Source organism: Phocoena phocoena, chromosome 2 (assembly GCF_963924675.1).
Source record: "Phocoena phocoena chromosome 2, mPhoPho1.1, whole genome shotgun sequence".
NCBI classification, from domain to species: domain Eukaryota; kingdom Metazoa; phylum Chordata; class Mammalia; order Artiodactyla; family Phocoenidae; genus Phocoena; species Phocoena phocoena.
This window is the reverse complement of record NC_089220.1, coordinates 175,913,948-175,928,662: the sequence shown is the minus strand read 5'-3', so window position 1 is coordinate 175,928,662 and position 14,715 is coordinate 175,913,948. Positions and strand designations below refer to the sequence as shown.

Here is a 14,715-nt window from a genome sequence, read left to right as displayed (position 1 = left end):
TGAAAAAGTAGGTGGCCTGCTCGTTCTCCTGGGAGCCTTCTTTTAGAGAACCGTGGGAGAGGGGAAATCAGACACGTGCGAAAGCCTCATTCAAGCCGCAACTCGCTTTCTTGTATAAGCGAGCGGCCTTCGCCTAGTTTGACCCTCTAGGCTTCCCATCGCTTCCCATCCTTTCCCACCTCCTCCGCGCGCATGCGCGGAAGCCCAGCGCCCTTTCGTCCGCGCTCTTGCACCTCTGACCATGGCGGCTCGTGGTTTGGGGCTGTTGACCAGTTTGCCCCTCCGTGCTCGGAGAAGTCAAGTCCAGCGTCCTCTCTGCAGGCTTCTCAGTTGCCCAGGAACGGTGGCCGCAGCCCTCGGGAGGGAAGAGCAGTCCTCGGGGAGCGCGGAGACAGGTATGGCGCCGGGGCTGGGGTCGCGGGCGGGCGCAGGGCCGGTGGAAGCGGCGGGGGGACCGCACGGCGGTGTCCCGGCCTCGCTCGGGAAACCTAGGGCTGCCGCCGTGGTTCCGGCGGCGTGGCGGCGGCGCGGTGTGGGACGTTCCTTCTTTCGGGGACTGCGTGCCCAGTGATGAAGTCGTTCAGAGCTCCGCAGTGCAGGCCAGGAGCAGAGTTTGCTAGTGTCTGACAGTTGGGCGAAACGCTGTTGCCAGTTACGGTAGTGATGCCACAGTTGAGCCAGTCGCTTCTTCGTTCGCGGATGTAACTGAGGTTGATGCTCGCGAGTTGCCGATGGAGGCCGAGCGGAGTGAAGCCTTGATGAATAACCGGGACCTCTGGCCCTCCAGTGGAGGCTGTGCCTCTGCATTTACTGACGTTTGCTTTGTTCTTCTGATTCTACCAAGAGTCAGCTTGGTAACAGATTTGCTTGGGCTGGAACAGGCAGGCGTTCTAAGTTTATAGGCTGGTGTGTTGAGAAGCCCAGTCCCCGTTCCTGTGATCCAAGAGCTGCGTTTATGTTATTTACTATTCTTAAAACAGTCTGGCAGGATTGTATCACGGTCTCCATTTTGGAGATGGAGACAGAGGCGCAGAGAGCCAAGGGACTTGCCGCTGAGTTAATTTAGACCTCGAGCCCCGCTGTTAAATAAAAGGTGTTGATTTCTACCATTTCTTGGAGCTGTAGTTTTAAGGTATGAGATTACTTGTGGAAACAGTTCTAAAGAAGGCTAAACAAGTACGGCATTTTCCCCTAAAGTAAATGATAGGGTTGCTGTCCTCATCAGACTGTATGAGAGACTCATATTGACAGCGTTGGAAATATCACTTACCATCACAGTTCATTGAAATGCTGATTGGACTGTATTTAGTAGAAGCTGTTTCTGTTAAAAACGCTTAAGTGACTGAAAATGTGAGTAAGGCTTTTGCCAGAGGAGCTATTGTGATTTAACATGTGTATCGTGGTTTAAATTTTAGAGTATTTTCATATGCTCTTTGAGATATAAAACTGTGAACTAGGTTTGGAAGGAATTATGATGACTCCATTTTATAGCTGTGGAAACAGGCTGGTACAGGTGGCTGGTAAGTGGATCATGCTTAGCTATTCAGTAGCAAAGGTGAGAATAAACCCTTCTGATTCCAAGGCTTCACTTAGTAGAGCTTTGTTGTTTTTCTCAGGAAATGTGTTTCATTTTGTATCATTAGGATAATATGACTGGCTAACTATCCAGGGACTCTTGTGAGGCATAACAAGTAACAAAATCCTCATTTGAATTTCTCTTCCATTTTTAAAGAGAAGAAGGTGATTATATAACTCACTTAGAAGCGTATACTTTTATAATTAGAAGGAAATTGAGAAATCTCCAGTTCAGTTTTTCACTCAGTGTGAGAACTCATTGCCAAAAGTTTGGCCTGACTAGTAAATAGGAAGGAAGTGCTCTTACCCCTTGGGTTTGGATTTGATATCTATGTCCGTCTTCTCCCTTTCCTCACCCCGGAAGCTAAGACATTCCCTCGGCTCATTTTGAGCCTTCATCATATCAAACTTGGTCTTCTTCTGTCCATCTACTGCTGGCTGAATCCCCTCCCCCCCCATTATGTGCTTGTGTCTTTATGTTGTTTTTAATTCTAAACGCAGGACAGTGTGTTCTGTGCTTATGCTTTTCAGATTCTGTTATCAAGACTGTTGCAAATTTGAGTCTGTCTTAAAATACTAACACTTATTAGTTTTTCCTCCCAACTTTGTGTTGTTTGTAGATTTGACAAGCCTTTCGCAAGGTACTTACGCTACCTGAACTTTTTGTCCCCTTCATGACTTTGTCCCGTCTACTCCGTCGTGCCTACTGCTGTTCAAGGTTAGAGCCATCAGTCCTGTTCAAGCCTGTCGCCCCATCTGTCATCAGACTTCTCTGTCTCCCTGTCGCATGCAGTCCTGCTCTTCCCCAGTAATCCAGCTGCAGGGATACCTGCATAATAGTGCAAAACACTGTATACCAGTGATACTGCAGTATTGTTTGTGATAGTGAAAAAGGTAAACCATCTCCCTGTTTATCAGAAGATGGATTAAATTACCATAAACACCTAAGAATGTTTATGCGGTTATTTTATAAATGAGGTAAATATATATCTACTGACACAAAAAGATATCAACAATGTATTAAATATTTAAAAGCATGTTACAGAAGAGAATGTATAGTACATTTTCAGTAATTGTGTGAAAAATGTTTATCTCCGGAGAGATACAAATGTATATGTTTATATCACACCTAATAAGTGGGTATTGGAGAGAACAAGGGGAGGATTATACTTTTACTCTCTGAAAGTTTACAGCTTGACTTGACTTTTACAGTAAGCAGTTGGACATCAGTGTAGACTCAGTAGATATCAGAGACAAGAAGATAGAGGTGGTAATTCCAGCTGGAAAAGCGGGTGAGGAAAGCCTGGACCATAAGAAAAAGAAGAACCATTTGGAAGGGCTGTCAGTAGACTGAGGTCCAAGTGAGTGAGAGTAGTCCCTGCCCTCAGCGTGGAAGACAGACATTCTTCCGCGCTGTTACGTAAACACAGCACCGTGACTTACCATCTTCCATAGATGTTGAAGTGAGGTAGTGCAGAGGTGGAAGCAATTCTGCCTTGGAGGGTCAGCTCTTCACAGAGCTGAGCACCGTTTGGAGGATGAATGGGAGTTTGCAGGGCAGAAAATGAGAAGGTGGGCGTTCCAGCCAGAGAGGAGAAGACGTGGAGAGTTCAGAGTGTGTGTGGCGGTGCCGAGTGAAGAGCCGAGTGAAGAGCAGCGTACGTGAGCATCGTGGAGGAGGTGGGGCTGAGGTTGATGTGGCTGAGGAGGGGGCCGAGATGCCGGCAGCTTCATAGCCGGGCTGTGGGGCTCAGACCTCATCACGAACGCGGCAGGGAAGTCAAAGAAGAAGACTCTCTAAAAACGATTGCCTTAGAAAGCTGACTTTGGCAGCAGTGTGGAGAGTGGCTTGAGAAGGACAAGACTGGAGCGAATGAGACCAGTTTAGCAATCGGCTGCTGTGTTCCAGGCCTGAAATGAGAGATTGATGTTGAAGAATTGGCATCCGGAGTGGAGAAGAGGACGCGTATTTAAGAGATGCATGTTAGCATCTCTACAGTGAGTGTAGGGAAGACGCACAGTATGTTTGATCAGTTGTTAGAAATGTGGAGTAGGGCAGGGCCAAGAGTGCTCTGCGGAGACCTGCCTCTAGGTGGATGCTGCCCAGCAGGCTGGAGGGTCCCACCGGCGCTTACTGCCTGCCTTCCTCTGTCTTGTCCGTGAGGATGTCTTGGGGTTTGCTGAAATGAAGCTTCAGTGTGTGTGCAGTATTGCCAGTATCCGTCAGTTTTGTGACCTTTTGAAAGAAGATGAGGCTGAAAGCTTTTGCTGATTTCTGTGCATCGGTTACACTTAATCTCTTTGGAATTAGAACTTGAATGATTTTCTTTTTCCTTGTGTTTAGTTCACTTGTTGATCTTTCCTTTGTGATCGGTGGATTATTTACTTCTTGCCTATCACAGCTCTTGCCTTCATTTCCTGTGATTGTAAAGTCCCTAACCCCTGGATGGTTTCTAATGGGGAAAAAAAAAAAACCTGTCTATTTCTTTAGTAAAAAGTGTGAGCTCTTTATGGGCAGCAACTAAGGTTCGGGCCCGCAGGTTTCCCTGTGATGCGTAGCACATGACAGTTGGTAACTCATTGTTAATTGTTTGAGCCAGATCAAGACCCTTCACAGAGAAAAACTAATAACTTATTTTATTTTTTAAATATTAATTAATTTTGGCCGCGCCGGGTCTTAGTTACAGTGTGTGATCTTCATTGTGGTGTGTGGGATCTTTTAGTTGCAGCATGCGGACTTCTTAGCTGTGGCGTGTGGGATCTGGTTCCCCAGTGAGGGATCGAACCCGGACCCCCTGCATCTCGAGCGCAGAGTCTTACCCACTGGACCACCAGGGAAGTCCCGAAAACTGATAACTTCCTTTAATACATTAAACTTTTAAACTCATTGTCTCGTTGCGCTCAGGCTTGTAATCATTTTTTTTCAGGCTTTGGAATGTTACAGCTTATACAGACTTTGTATGTGTGTATTTGTGGGATTGGTTTTACTTTTAAAATTTTGTGGAGTGCTCCCTTTTTAGCGCTCTGCATTGAGTATAGTCAGTCAAAACAGAGTGGACAGTTTAATGGTAATCACAAGAGAATGGTAATAGGAAGACTGGGAATAGTATAGCTTCCCCCTTATAAAGGAGAAGAAAGCAAATGAAATGAGGATAAAGTTGGTTGTGGTCAGGTGTAAAATCTTTATATACCACACCGAGAGATGCTTTGAGTTTTACGTGTGTGTGTGTTGGGAATGTCTTTGTCTCATTCATAGGCTCTGAAGACAGGACTCCAAAAAAGAGATTCTCTGAGGTGCAAAAAGAGAGACGAGAACAGGCCCAGCGGACTGTGTTAATCCACTGCCCAAATAAAATCAGCGAGAAGAAGTTTCTCAAGTACTTATCCCAACATGGATCTATTAACAACCACTTCTTCTATGAAAGCTTTGTAAGTATTTGAAAAACAATCTGACTTAACATTCATACTTTTTTTTAAAGTTATTTTTTGCTCTGTTGCCTCTGCAATATGGTAAAGTTAGATTCTTTTTGATATCCTGCATCTATCTTTGTCTAAATTTCTTCAGTGAGATTTTTTTTTGATGTGAGAGTAGAAATCCTTATAGGAGTATCACAGAATTATAAGCATAATTATACCTGAATCATTTCATAATTTGAATACTTTAAAATTTTCCATTACCTTAGGTGTAGAAGCCAGTGGGAGATCTTTGTTTTGCCTTTTAATTTTCTATTTCAGCATTATTTTCAGCTTCTCTTAACTAATACCACTTTATAATGTTCCTTTTCTTAATCTGCTTATAATGGTTAAAACCATTGCTCGTGTTAGAAGTGTATCATTGTAAATTTTAAAAATTAGTATTTTGCCTGTTACGATAATTACTTTGAAATATGAACTAAAATACTATGTTAAAAATAGAATTTTGAAATGTGTTCTGTTCTTCTTATGTTTTTGGTATAGGGTCTTTATGCTGTCGTAGAATTTAGTCAGAAGGAAAGCGTAGCTTCGCTGCAGAATGTAACTCGTACTCCAAGCCTGGGCACAGAGGCTGCAATTCCATTCAGATCACGCTACTTTAATTTAAAGTTGAAGACTCCATTAAACCAGACTTCTGAACAGCCAAGCGTTCAATGTAGGACTCAGTCTTCTCCTTCAAGCAAGAAGCTTTTTGAATTACTGTGTTGTGCAGAAAGTGTAAGTTTATAGGTACACTTCCCCGACTTGATATGTGTGTGTGTTTGACTTGTTTTGTATATTGTAAGTTTTTATTATTAGATATTCATACTGAGTGAAAAGTAAAAGTAATCCTTCCCCACTCCCTGCCACCATATCTTTGTAATCCTCAGAAGGAACCACATTCTTCCAAAGTTTTGGGCCTTTGGATTATTCTGGCTTTCTTCCTCTTGTCAACATGGCATATAACTGTACATGGCATTCTTTTATAAATTTTAAAATGTCTTATTTCTGGTTTTATCTCTTTTTTTCTGCTCTAGTAATGTTTATAGTAGTTTTGGTTTTTCTTACTCAGACTTGTCAAAGGTTTAGCTAGTCCTTTCCAAGAACATGTTCATGGTTTTAGTTATCAAAATACTATTTTGGGGGTTGATTTTCTAATTTTTAAAGAAAAAACCTTTTGTATTTCCTCTGCTTTCTGTTATTTATTTTTCTTGAGGTAAGTGTTTAGTTCACTTATTTTCAATATTATTTTCAAATGTGGGCATTTAAGGCTGTGGTTTTCATTTTAAATATTCAGCTCCAGCATGCGCCTTCACAGTGTGTGATCGTTCTATCACCCGCCTTCTAGGGAACATCCAGGACTGCTGTTCGGAGGAACTGGGGGACCTTGGGCCTGCATTCCTCGAAGCCTTGCTTATTTCTGGTGTTACTTGCCTTTAACATTGGTTCTTCTCTGCCCCCAACTTCATTTAAATGTCCAGCTTTGTGGTTGCTTTGACCTCCTCTACTGGGGCATTTTACTGTTTGCATTTTCTAAAACAATACTTTATACTCATGGCCTAAGAAAAATAGTAGTTTTAATTCTAGCCAACTTTTGTTTTTGCTGGTGTCCTCATTCCTTAGTGCTTTTTAAAGGGCATTTGTAAAATCCACTTTTAAGGCTACATGTAAAAAGACTGCGCATTTTTAAGGTAGGCCTCCTGAGCCATCAAATTTCTGGAAGTAAAATGACAATTATTTTACATGACCTTAACATTTTCTATATTCTCTTGTTTTTGTTCTGGCCAGCTAGGTCGATGATCAGCTGAACACTCTGCTGAGGGAATTCCAGCTCACAGAGGAGAACACCAAGCTCCGCTATCTCACCTGCTCTCTTATTGAAGATGTAGCCGCTGCGTATTTTCCCGACTGCACCGTCAGACCCTTTGGCTCTTCAGTGAACAGTTTTGGAAAATTAGGATGTGATTTGGACATGTTTTTGGATCTAGATGAAATTGAAAATTTTAGTACTCACAAGGTAATTACATTTCTTTAAATCACAAAGTTGTCAGAAAAAATAAAGGAAATCTTTGGATTTAATAAAATTACAACTTGATTTCTAAGCTTAAGAAGCAATATGGTTAAAGAATAGGGTCTGTCTGATACTGATTCTTTGGAATTGTAAAGTCTTTCTTTGTATTGGTCTAATATGTTATCATTTTTTTGTGAATATCTTAAACATGTAATAAAATGGTTGTTCTTTTTGAGGGTTGAGAATTTTTGGGGGTGGGCCAGGATTCCTTACCATGTTATTCAGATTACGTGTGTATTAACTAATTTTTTCATCTGCGTGATCTAGTTAGTGAAATGCTTTTTACATCTCATGATTTTTGTTTCTCTTCATTTCTCAGAATTCTTTTGATTTTTGTTTTATTCAAAGACTATGCTAGCTACATATAGGTATATGATTATTATACCTTTCTATTGGGTTGTTCATTTATCATTAAATTTTGTCCATCATCTCTAAATGCCTTTTCTTTAAATTCTTTTTTGTTGGTTAAGATGGCTGCTCATTACTTGTCTCACGTACCTTCTCCTCCTGCATCAGTATTTCCAGCCTTCACATATGTTGTTACGTTTTGATTATAAATAGCAGATCACTGAATTTTATGCTTTTACTCCAATCTGTGAGTCTTTTTATTTATTATTACTGGTAATTTTTGGATTTATTTCTACTGTCTTATTTTTTATTTCCTATTTTCTATGCTTTTTCTCTGCTTTTCATTCCTTTCCTTTCCTCCTCCTGTTGGATTCTTTCTTTAGTCTGCCCTTTCCTCCCTTCCTGTTAGAGTTTAGAAATTGTATATCCCATTTATGTTGTTATTAGCATGCGTGTCTGACAGAGTAAACTTAATCAGTGTGTCTGTCATCATCCCAAACAATATGAGGTGCTTTAATTTCATTACAACTTTGATTTGAAAAGGCTTCTGTGTTTTTGTAAAATCTTAGGTTTTTAGGACTGTTCTTTCTTATGTATTTCAAACTAGTAATCATCTCTGTGTAGATGTCCAGTTGAAACTTCAAACTTGTCATTTTGAAAACAAAACTTTATCTTCATCTCCTTGTAAATATTCTTTATAAGTTTTTATAAAAGTTCTTAGCTATGTGTCACATGTTAATCGGTGGCATTTTAGCTTTCCTGACATTTGCTGTCCTCTAAGCAAAGATATCTAAGCTAATCTTTCAGGTCTTCCTCTTCATTTACATACTCAAAGCTATAGTGACTCGGTCCCTTATAAATTCTCACTTAGATGGTGGTAGCAGCCTCCTGCTTTCCACGTGCTTCTCGTGTCATGCCTTGGTATTCCAGCCCTCAGTCTCTGCTGGAGTTATCTTAAAACACAGATTGGATCATCCACAAGCTTCGAACAGTTCTTCGTTTTAACACAGAATTGAAATGATCTGTCTCATAATTGATTTCAGTAATCGTTTGTCTTTCCCTATCTTCACACACCCAGTTTTCCAATCACATCATTTAATTACCAGTTGTGGGGCACTTTTAGGATATGAATGGCCACTGAACCGTCGTCCTGTGTCTTCACTGAGGAGTGCGCTTCCCTTCCACTCCTGGCTACCATTCCTACATGGGTTTCAAGGCCTCGTTCTGACTCCACCGTCTTAAACCATACTTGATTTTTTCCTCTGCTCCAGTCAAAATTAATCACTCCGTTTTTGTAGTGTAGCTCATACTTCTGTCTCCAGATTCCTTCTGTGTTACGTTTAGTTTGTGGTTGATCTGTGTCTCTCACTGTATCCTAAGCGTGGGCAGGGCAGGCTCCGTGTCTGTTCATTTTCTCATCCCACACAGTGCCCGCCATACTTTATCTGCTCAGCATGTAATTACATAGTTGAAACTGGCCAAGAAATACGAAACACATGAAAGTGAAACAGGTCAGTCTGATTAAGACTAACATGTACTTGAAATTGTATTAAATTCCTGGCAGGGACACTTAAATTATGTTAGGCTATTTTTATATTAAATAAAAGACCTTGCCAAATAATTAAAGTGCAATGTAATGTGTCGTAATGGTGAAAGCTTGGGCTCGGGAGTGCAGAATAATAGTTCTTTTACTTACCAGCTGTATGACCCTGGGAAAGTTATTTACCTTCTCTGTGCCTCGATTTTCCTAGCCATAAAATTGAGATAGTGCTATAATGCCAGCTCATGGGGTGTTTGAGAGGATTGCTAGATAGTAATATATACATTTTTTTCTGTTGGAAGTAGAGGAAGGAGTTGGAAACTTAGTTGGATCTTAGATTTCTGAAATAGAGAGCTGTTAGGAAAAGATATTTTAAAAGACAGTGCTCCAGTCTCACTAAACAATTTAACATTATTTCGTATGTAGGTTTAACTTATGCAGTGTTGTTATAAACATATACTCTGAAATATATGCTTGTTTAAGATTATAATAGCTTTGCTAATAGAAACATTTTAAAAATGAAACATGAAAAACAGGAACACTTTTGTTTATTTTTTATTTTTAAATAAATAAGAATAGATTTAAAAAAACCAGGAGCACTTTCAAACTCACCCTCCATAAAGCAGCTTCCTGAGCAGTATATGCAGTTGTGAGCCTCTCCCTCTCACCTCTTGGTGCTCCGTGTGTCCCAGCACTCCCCCTTGGTTTGTGGTTCTCTGGGCTTGTTTTATTCTTCAGCCTGAGTTGAGGGCAGTTAGGAAGAGATTATAATATAATCTGTACAGCTTTTAACGTGATTTTTCTCCCCCACTTAATAGTGTCTCAGCATCTCGGTCTACTGCATCCTTTTCAATGGATGCAGAATGTTCTTTTGAACGAATGTACCGTAATTTACTTAACCGGTGCTTTATTTGTTAGACAGGGGACGGTATCTTTCTTCCCCACCTTATTGCCAACTATATTAGGTAATATCCTTAGGTTGTTCATAACAGAAACCAACCCAAAGCAGCTTAAACAAGCAAACAAAAGAAGTAGAGGAAGCATCCCAGAACCCAGGGTCAGGAATGTGGGTGAGTCTTAGGAAAGGACAGCAACCAAGAGTCCACGAAGGGTTCTGTTTCTGCTCCACGGATTTGATTTACTTAATATCCTCCTTCCCTTCACTCCCCTCTCCCCACCCACTTCGATTTTCTTTACATTTTCATCCTCATGGTGTAGACTGTGCCTGCCCCGAAGCTTCCGAGTTATATTTCAACCACGTGGTTGCCTCGGAACCTCAGCTGCAGTTCCTGGTGGAGACGGCTGGCTGGATGAGGGCGTGCCCCTACAGTGCTCACATCAGCCGCCCTGCCTGGTCCACGTGTGTTGTCAGGGCCTTGATCCTTTCAGGGGGACTGAGTTCTCAAAGAGGGGTAGGAGGCTTTATTAAGCTAGACAGAGCTCTTAAAAAAAGTATCTACCACACAAATAATGCTGCAATGAGGGAACAGCTTTGCAAATCAGCTTATCTGTATGAGCATTCCTTTGGGGTGATTTCCTAGGATTTTAATAGCTAATCAAAATCTTATTGATATGTATTTTAAATTTTGCTATTTCAATACTAAAGTTGTCCCAAAAGTATGTCCTGGTTTACACTCCCACTGACGGGATGTATGTGTTTCCCCTCACCCCCCAACACTGGTCCTGTCACCCTTTTTGTCTTTGCCAGACTGATAAATGAAAAATCTCATTGTTATTTTAATTTCTTCTTAGTTTCTGGACAACAAGAACAGCTCTTTCTATGTTTCTTACTCATTTTTATTTCTTCTGTTAGTTTCTTATTCAAGTGTCTTTGGCCATTTTTAGAATTGGGTGGGCTTTCCTCCCTTCCATTTGTACAAACCCTTCATAAATTAGGGAAGTTAGCCCTTTATATGATATGTATTATTGTCTTCATTTGTCTTTTATCTAGTAATGAATATATGCTTGGCCTGAAGATGGTTTTAATTTTTATTCATCAGTATTCTTTTGTGTGTTCTGGAATTTCATGTCATGCTTAGAGAATCCTTCACTCCAAGATTGTAGAAACTTTCACCCATTGTGTTCTGGTACTTTATTGATTAAAACCTTTTATGTTTGCGCTTCCCTGGTGGCGCAGTGGTTGAGAGTCCGCCTGCCAGTGCAGGGGACACGGGTTCGCGCCCCGGTCTGGGAAGATCCCACATGCCGCGGAGCGGCTGGGCCCGTGAGCCATGGCCTCTGAGCCTGCGCGTCCGGAGCCTGTGCTCCGCAACGGGAGAGGCCACAACAGTGAGAGGCCCGCGTACCGCTAAAATAAATAAATAAATTAATTAATTAAAAAAAAAAACCTTTTATGTTTAAGTCTTTGGTCTGTGTTGAATTTACTTTGGTTTTGGACTAGTCTAGTGTATTTTTTTTTTTTTTTTTTTTTTTTTTTTTTTTTATGGTACACGGACCTCTGCTGTGGCCTCTCCCGCTGCGGAGCACAGGCTCCGGATGCGCAGGCTCAGCGGCCATGGCTCACGGGCCCAGCCGCTCTGCGGCATGTGGGATCTTCCCGGACCGGGGCACGAACCCGCGTCCCCTGCATCGGCAGGCGGACTCTCAACCACTGCGCCACCAGGGAAGCCCCTAGTGTATTTTTTTTAATGGCCACTTGGCTCGTTGTTTCAATAGCAATTTTCCTGCAGTAATTTGCAGAATTCATTTTATTAACTATTAAATTTCTGTAGTTAGGTCTGTACTGTTTTCTTCTATTGATCTACTGTCCTCGTGCATATATTTCCTGTTATAACTACTGTGGGTTTACAGATCTTATTAAAATGGAAAGGCTAACTTGGAAAGGCACATGTATGTTCACAGAATTTATAGAATCTATGGTTCTACTGTAGTATTTCTTTATGATATATACTGTGGTACGTAAGTTAATTATAAAAAGCCACTGATTTTTCAGGTTAGTATTTTTACTCTAGAGAAGCAAAAGAAAACTGAAGATTTTTGGAAAGTATTTTTATTGAAATATAGTTGGTTTACAATGTTGTGTTGATTTCTGCTGTCCAGCAAAGTGATTCAGTTATACATACATTTATTCTTTTTCATATTCTTTTCCATGATGGTTTATCACAGGATATTGAATACAGTTCCCTGTGCTGTACAGCAGGACCTTGTTGTTTATTTTATGTATAGTATCAATAGTTTGTATCTGCTAATCCTAAACTCCTAATTTATCCCTCCCCCACCCCCTTGGGTAACCATAAGTTGGTCTTCTATGTCTTCTGAGTCTGTTTCTGTTTTATAAATAAGTTCATTTGTATCATATGTTAGAATCCACACACAAGAGGTATCACATATTTGTCTTTCTCTTTCTGACCTCACTTAGTATGATAATCTCTGGGTCCATCCGTGTTGCTGCAGATGGCACTATTTCGTTCTTTTTAATGGCTGAGTAGTATTCCATTGTGTGTGTGTGTGTGGGGTGTCACATTGTTTTTATCCATTCATCTGTCGATGGACACTTAGGTTGCTTTCATGTCCTGGCTATTGTAAATAGAGCTGCAGTGAACATTGTGGTACATGACTCTTTTTGAATTATGGTTTTCTCAGGTGCCCAGTAGTGGAATTGCTGGGTTGTATAGTAGTTCTATTTTTAGTTTTTTAAGGAACCTCCATACTGTTCTCCATAGTGGCTGTATCCATTTCCATTCCCACCAACAGAGTAGGAAGGTTCCCTTTTCTCCACACCCTCTGCAGCATTTATTATTTGTCGACCTTTTTTTTTTTTTTTTGCGGTACGCGGGCCTCTCGCTGTTGTGGCCTCTGCCGTTGCGGAGCACAGGCTCCGGACGCGCAGGCTCAGCGGCCATGGCTCACGGGCCCAGCCACTCTGCAGCATGTGGGATCTTCCCAGACCGGGGCATGAACCCATGTGCCCTGCATCGGCAGGCGGACTCTCAACCACTGCGCCACCAGGGAAGCCCTATTTGTCGACTTTTTAATGATGGCCATTCTGATGGGTGTGAGGTGATAACCTCATTGTAGCTTTGATTTGCATTTCTCTAATGATTAGTGATGTTGAGCATCTTATCATGTGCCTCTTGGCCATCTGTATGTCTTCTTTGGAGAAATGTCTATTTAGGTCTTCTGCCCATTTTTTGATTGGGTTGTTTGCTTTTTTGTTATTGAGTTGTATGAACTGTTGTATATATTGGAAATTAAGCCCTTGTCGGTCACATCGTTTGCAAATATTTTCTCCTAGTCTGTAGTTTGTCTGTTTTGAGAGCTGAAGATTTTTGGTCTACTTTTGGCTGTGATTGCATGAAGAATTTTTTGTGTGTGTGTTTATTGATTTTGTTTGTTTGTTTTGGGTTTTGGTGTGTGTGTGTGTGTGTGTGTGTGTGTGTGTTTTGGTCGGAAATGACTTAGAGCATCCTTTTAGAAAAGTTTTTTTAAGAAATTCCTTTTTATGAAAAGCTCCTATTTGCAAATGTTTTTATTTTTCAGGCCTCAGGAAATTTTCTGATGGAATTTCAAGTGAAAAATGTTCCTTCGGAAAGAATTGCAACACAGAAGATCCTGTCTGTGGTAGGAGAATGCCTTGACCACTTTGGCCCGGGCTGTGTGGGAGTGCAGAAAATACTAAATGCTCGGTGCCCCCTTGTCCGGTTCTCACACCAGGCCTCTGGATTTCAGTGTGATTTGACTACTAACAATAGGTATGGTCTCTTATTTATTATCTTAAATGTGAATGTTATAAGGTATTAGGATAGTTTTTCTGGTACAGAAACAATGGCTTTCGACTCTTTGATATGCTTTAATAATAATTTTTTAAAAATTTGAACACTTGAATTGAAAAGTAGGGTTTTCAATTATTAAAATGTTAACATACCTAACTAACATCCTCTGAGAAGACTTGTGTTTCATTGTTCTTACTTACGTAGCCTGATAACAACTCAGAAATTCCGAAGTATATAGCCTTCTAGCGCACTTGGAAAATAAAGCAGTACCTTGGGTTTGTGCTCTCAGCTGCTTCCAGATGCAGTCGACTGTGTGTCCAAACACAGGTAGCATTTGCTTAAGTCAGACGGTGGTCTGAGCAGCCTAATGAGACTGTGTAGTTTTTCTTCAGCATGTTTTCATTTTATTATCAACCTGTTTGCTTTAAAACACACGGGATGAGAATGACAACTTCTTTTATACTCTGACGACTTTTCTTTGGTTCTCAGTAGGGAAGACTTCTCAGCTGAGGAGTTTGTTTCTTTATACTCTAGTATGCTCATTACATGTGTTTGGTTTCACTGTACTATCTGCTAGATACATAATCAGAAGTACAAATAGATTCAGAAAATCCAATCTAGAGCAGTTTTGATTAAACTCAAGTGTTCACTAACAAGTCAGTGCTAAGTACTTTTGAATAATAAAAATATATACTGTATTTCTATCATTCTTATATTTTCTTTATAGTATATAAATAGAATAAAATGACTTTTTTTTTTAGAGGTGAAAGATTACATCATTAATTTTTTTTTTTTAGCAAGAAACACCTTTATATAAATCCATACAATCAGAATAGTTTTTAAACTATGGAAATTTTTTTTTCACACATACACGCTGTATTTTATTTTTACAAGAGATAGACTGACACCAAGCATTGTAAATGGATGACCACAACAAAAGCAACAATGACTGCAATTACGAAACCCACTCACACTATGTCATAATAGTGACATTC

The 14,715-nt window shown here is 40.6% G+C and overlaps 1 protein-coding gene across 1 annotated transcript in view; it reads left to right on the top strand.

Moving 5' to 3' along the window:
• Positions 1-241: 241 nt before the first annotated feature.
• Positions 242-14,715, top strand: part of MTPAP (mitochondrial poly(A) polymerase) — a 28,457-nt gene continuing 13,983 nt past the window's right edge. Inside the window, exons 1-5 of the mRNA XM_065872469.1 lie at positions 242-395; positions 4,832-5,004; positions 5,533-5,766; positions 6,821-7,045; positions 13,488-13,699. Of these exons, the coding sequence (XP_065728541.1) occupies positions 242-395; positions 4,832-5,004; positions 5,533-5,766; positions 6,821-7,045; positions 13,488-13,699 (998 nt within the window). The remainder of the gene's footprint in view (positions 396-4,831; positions 5,005-5,532; positions 5,767-6,820; positions 7,046-13,487; positions 13,700-14,715) is intronic.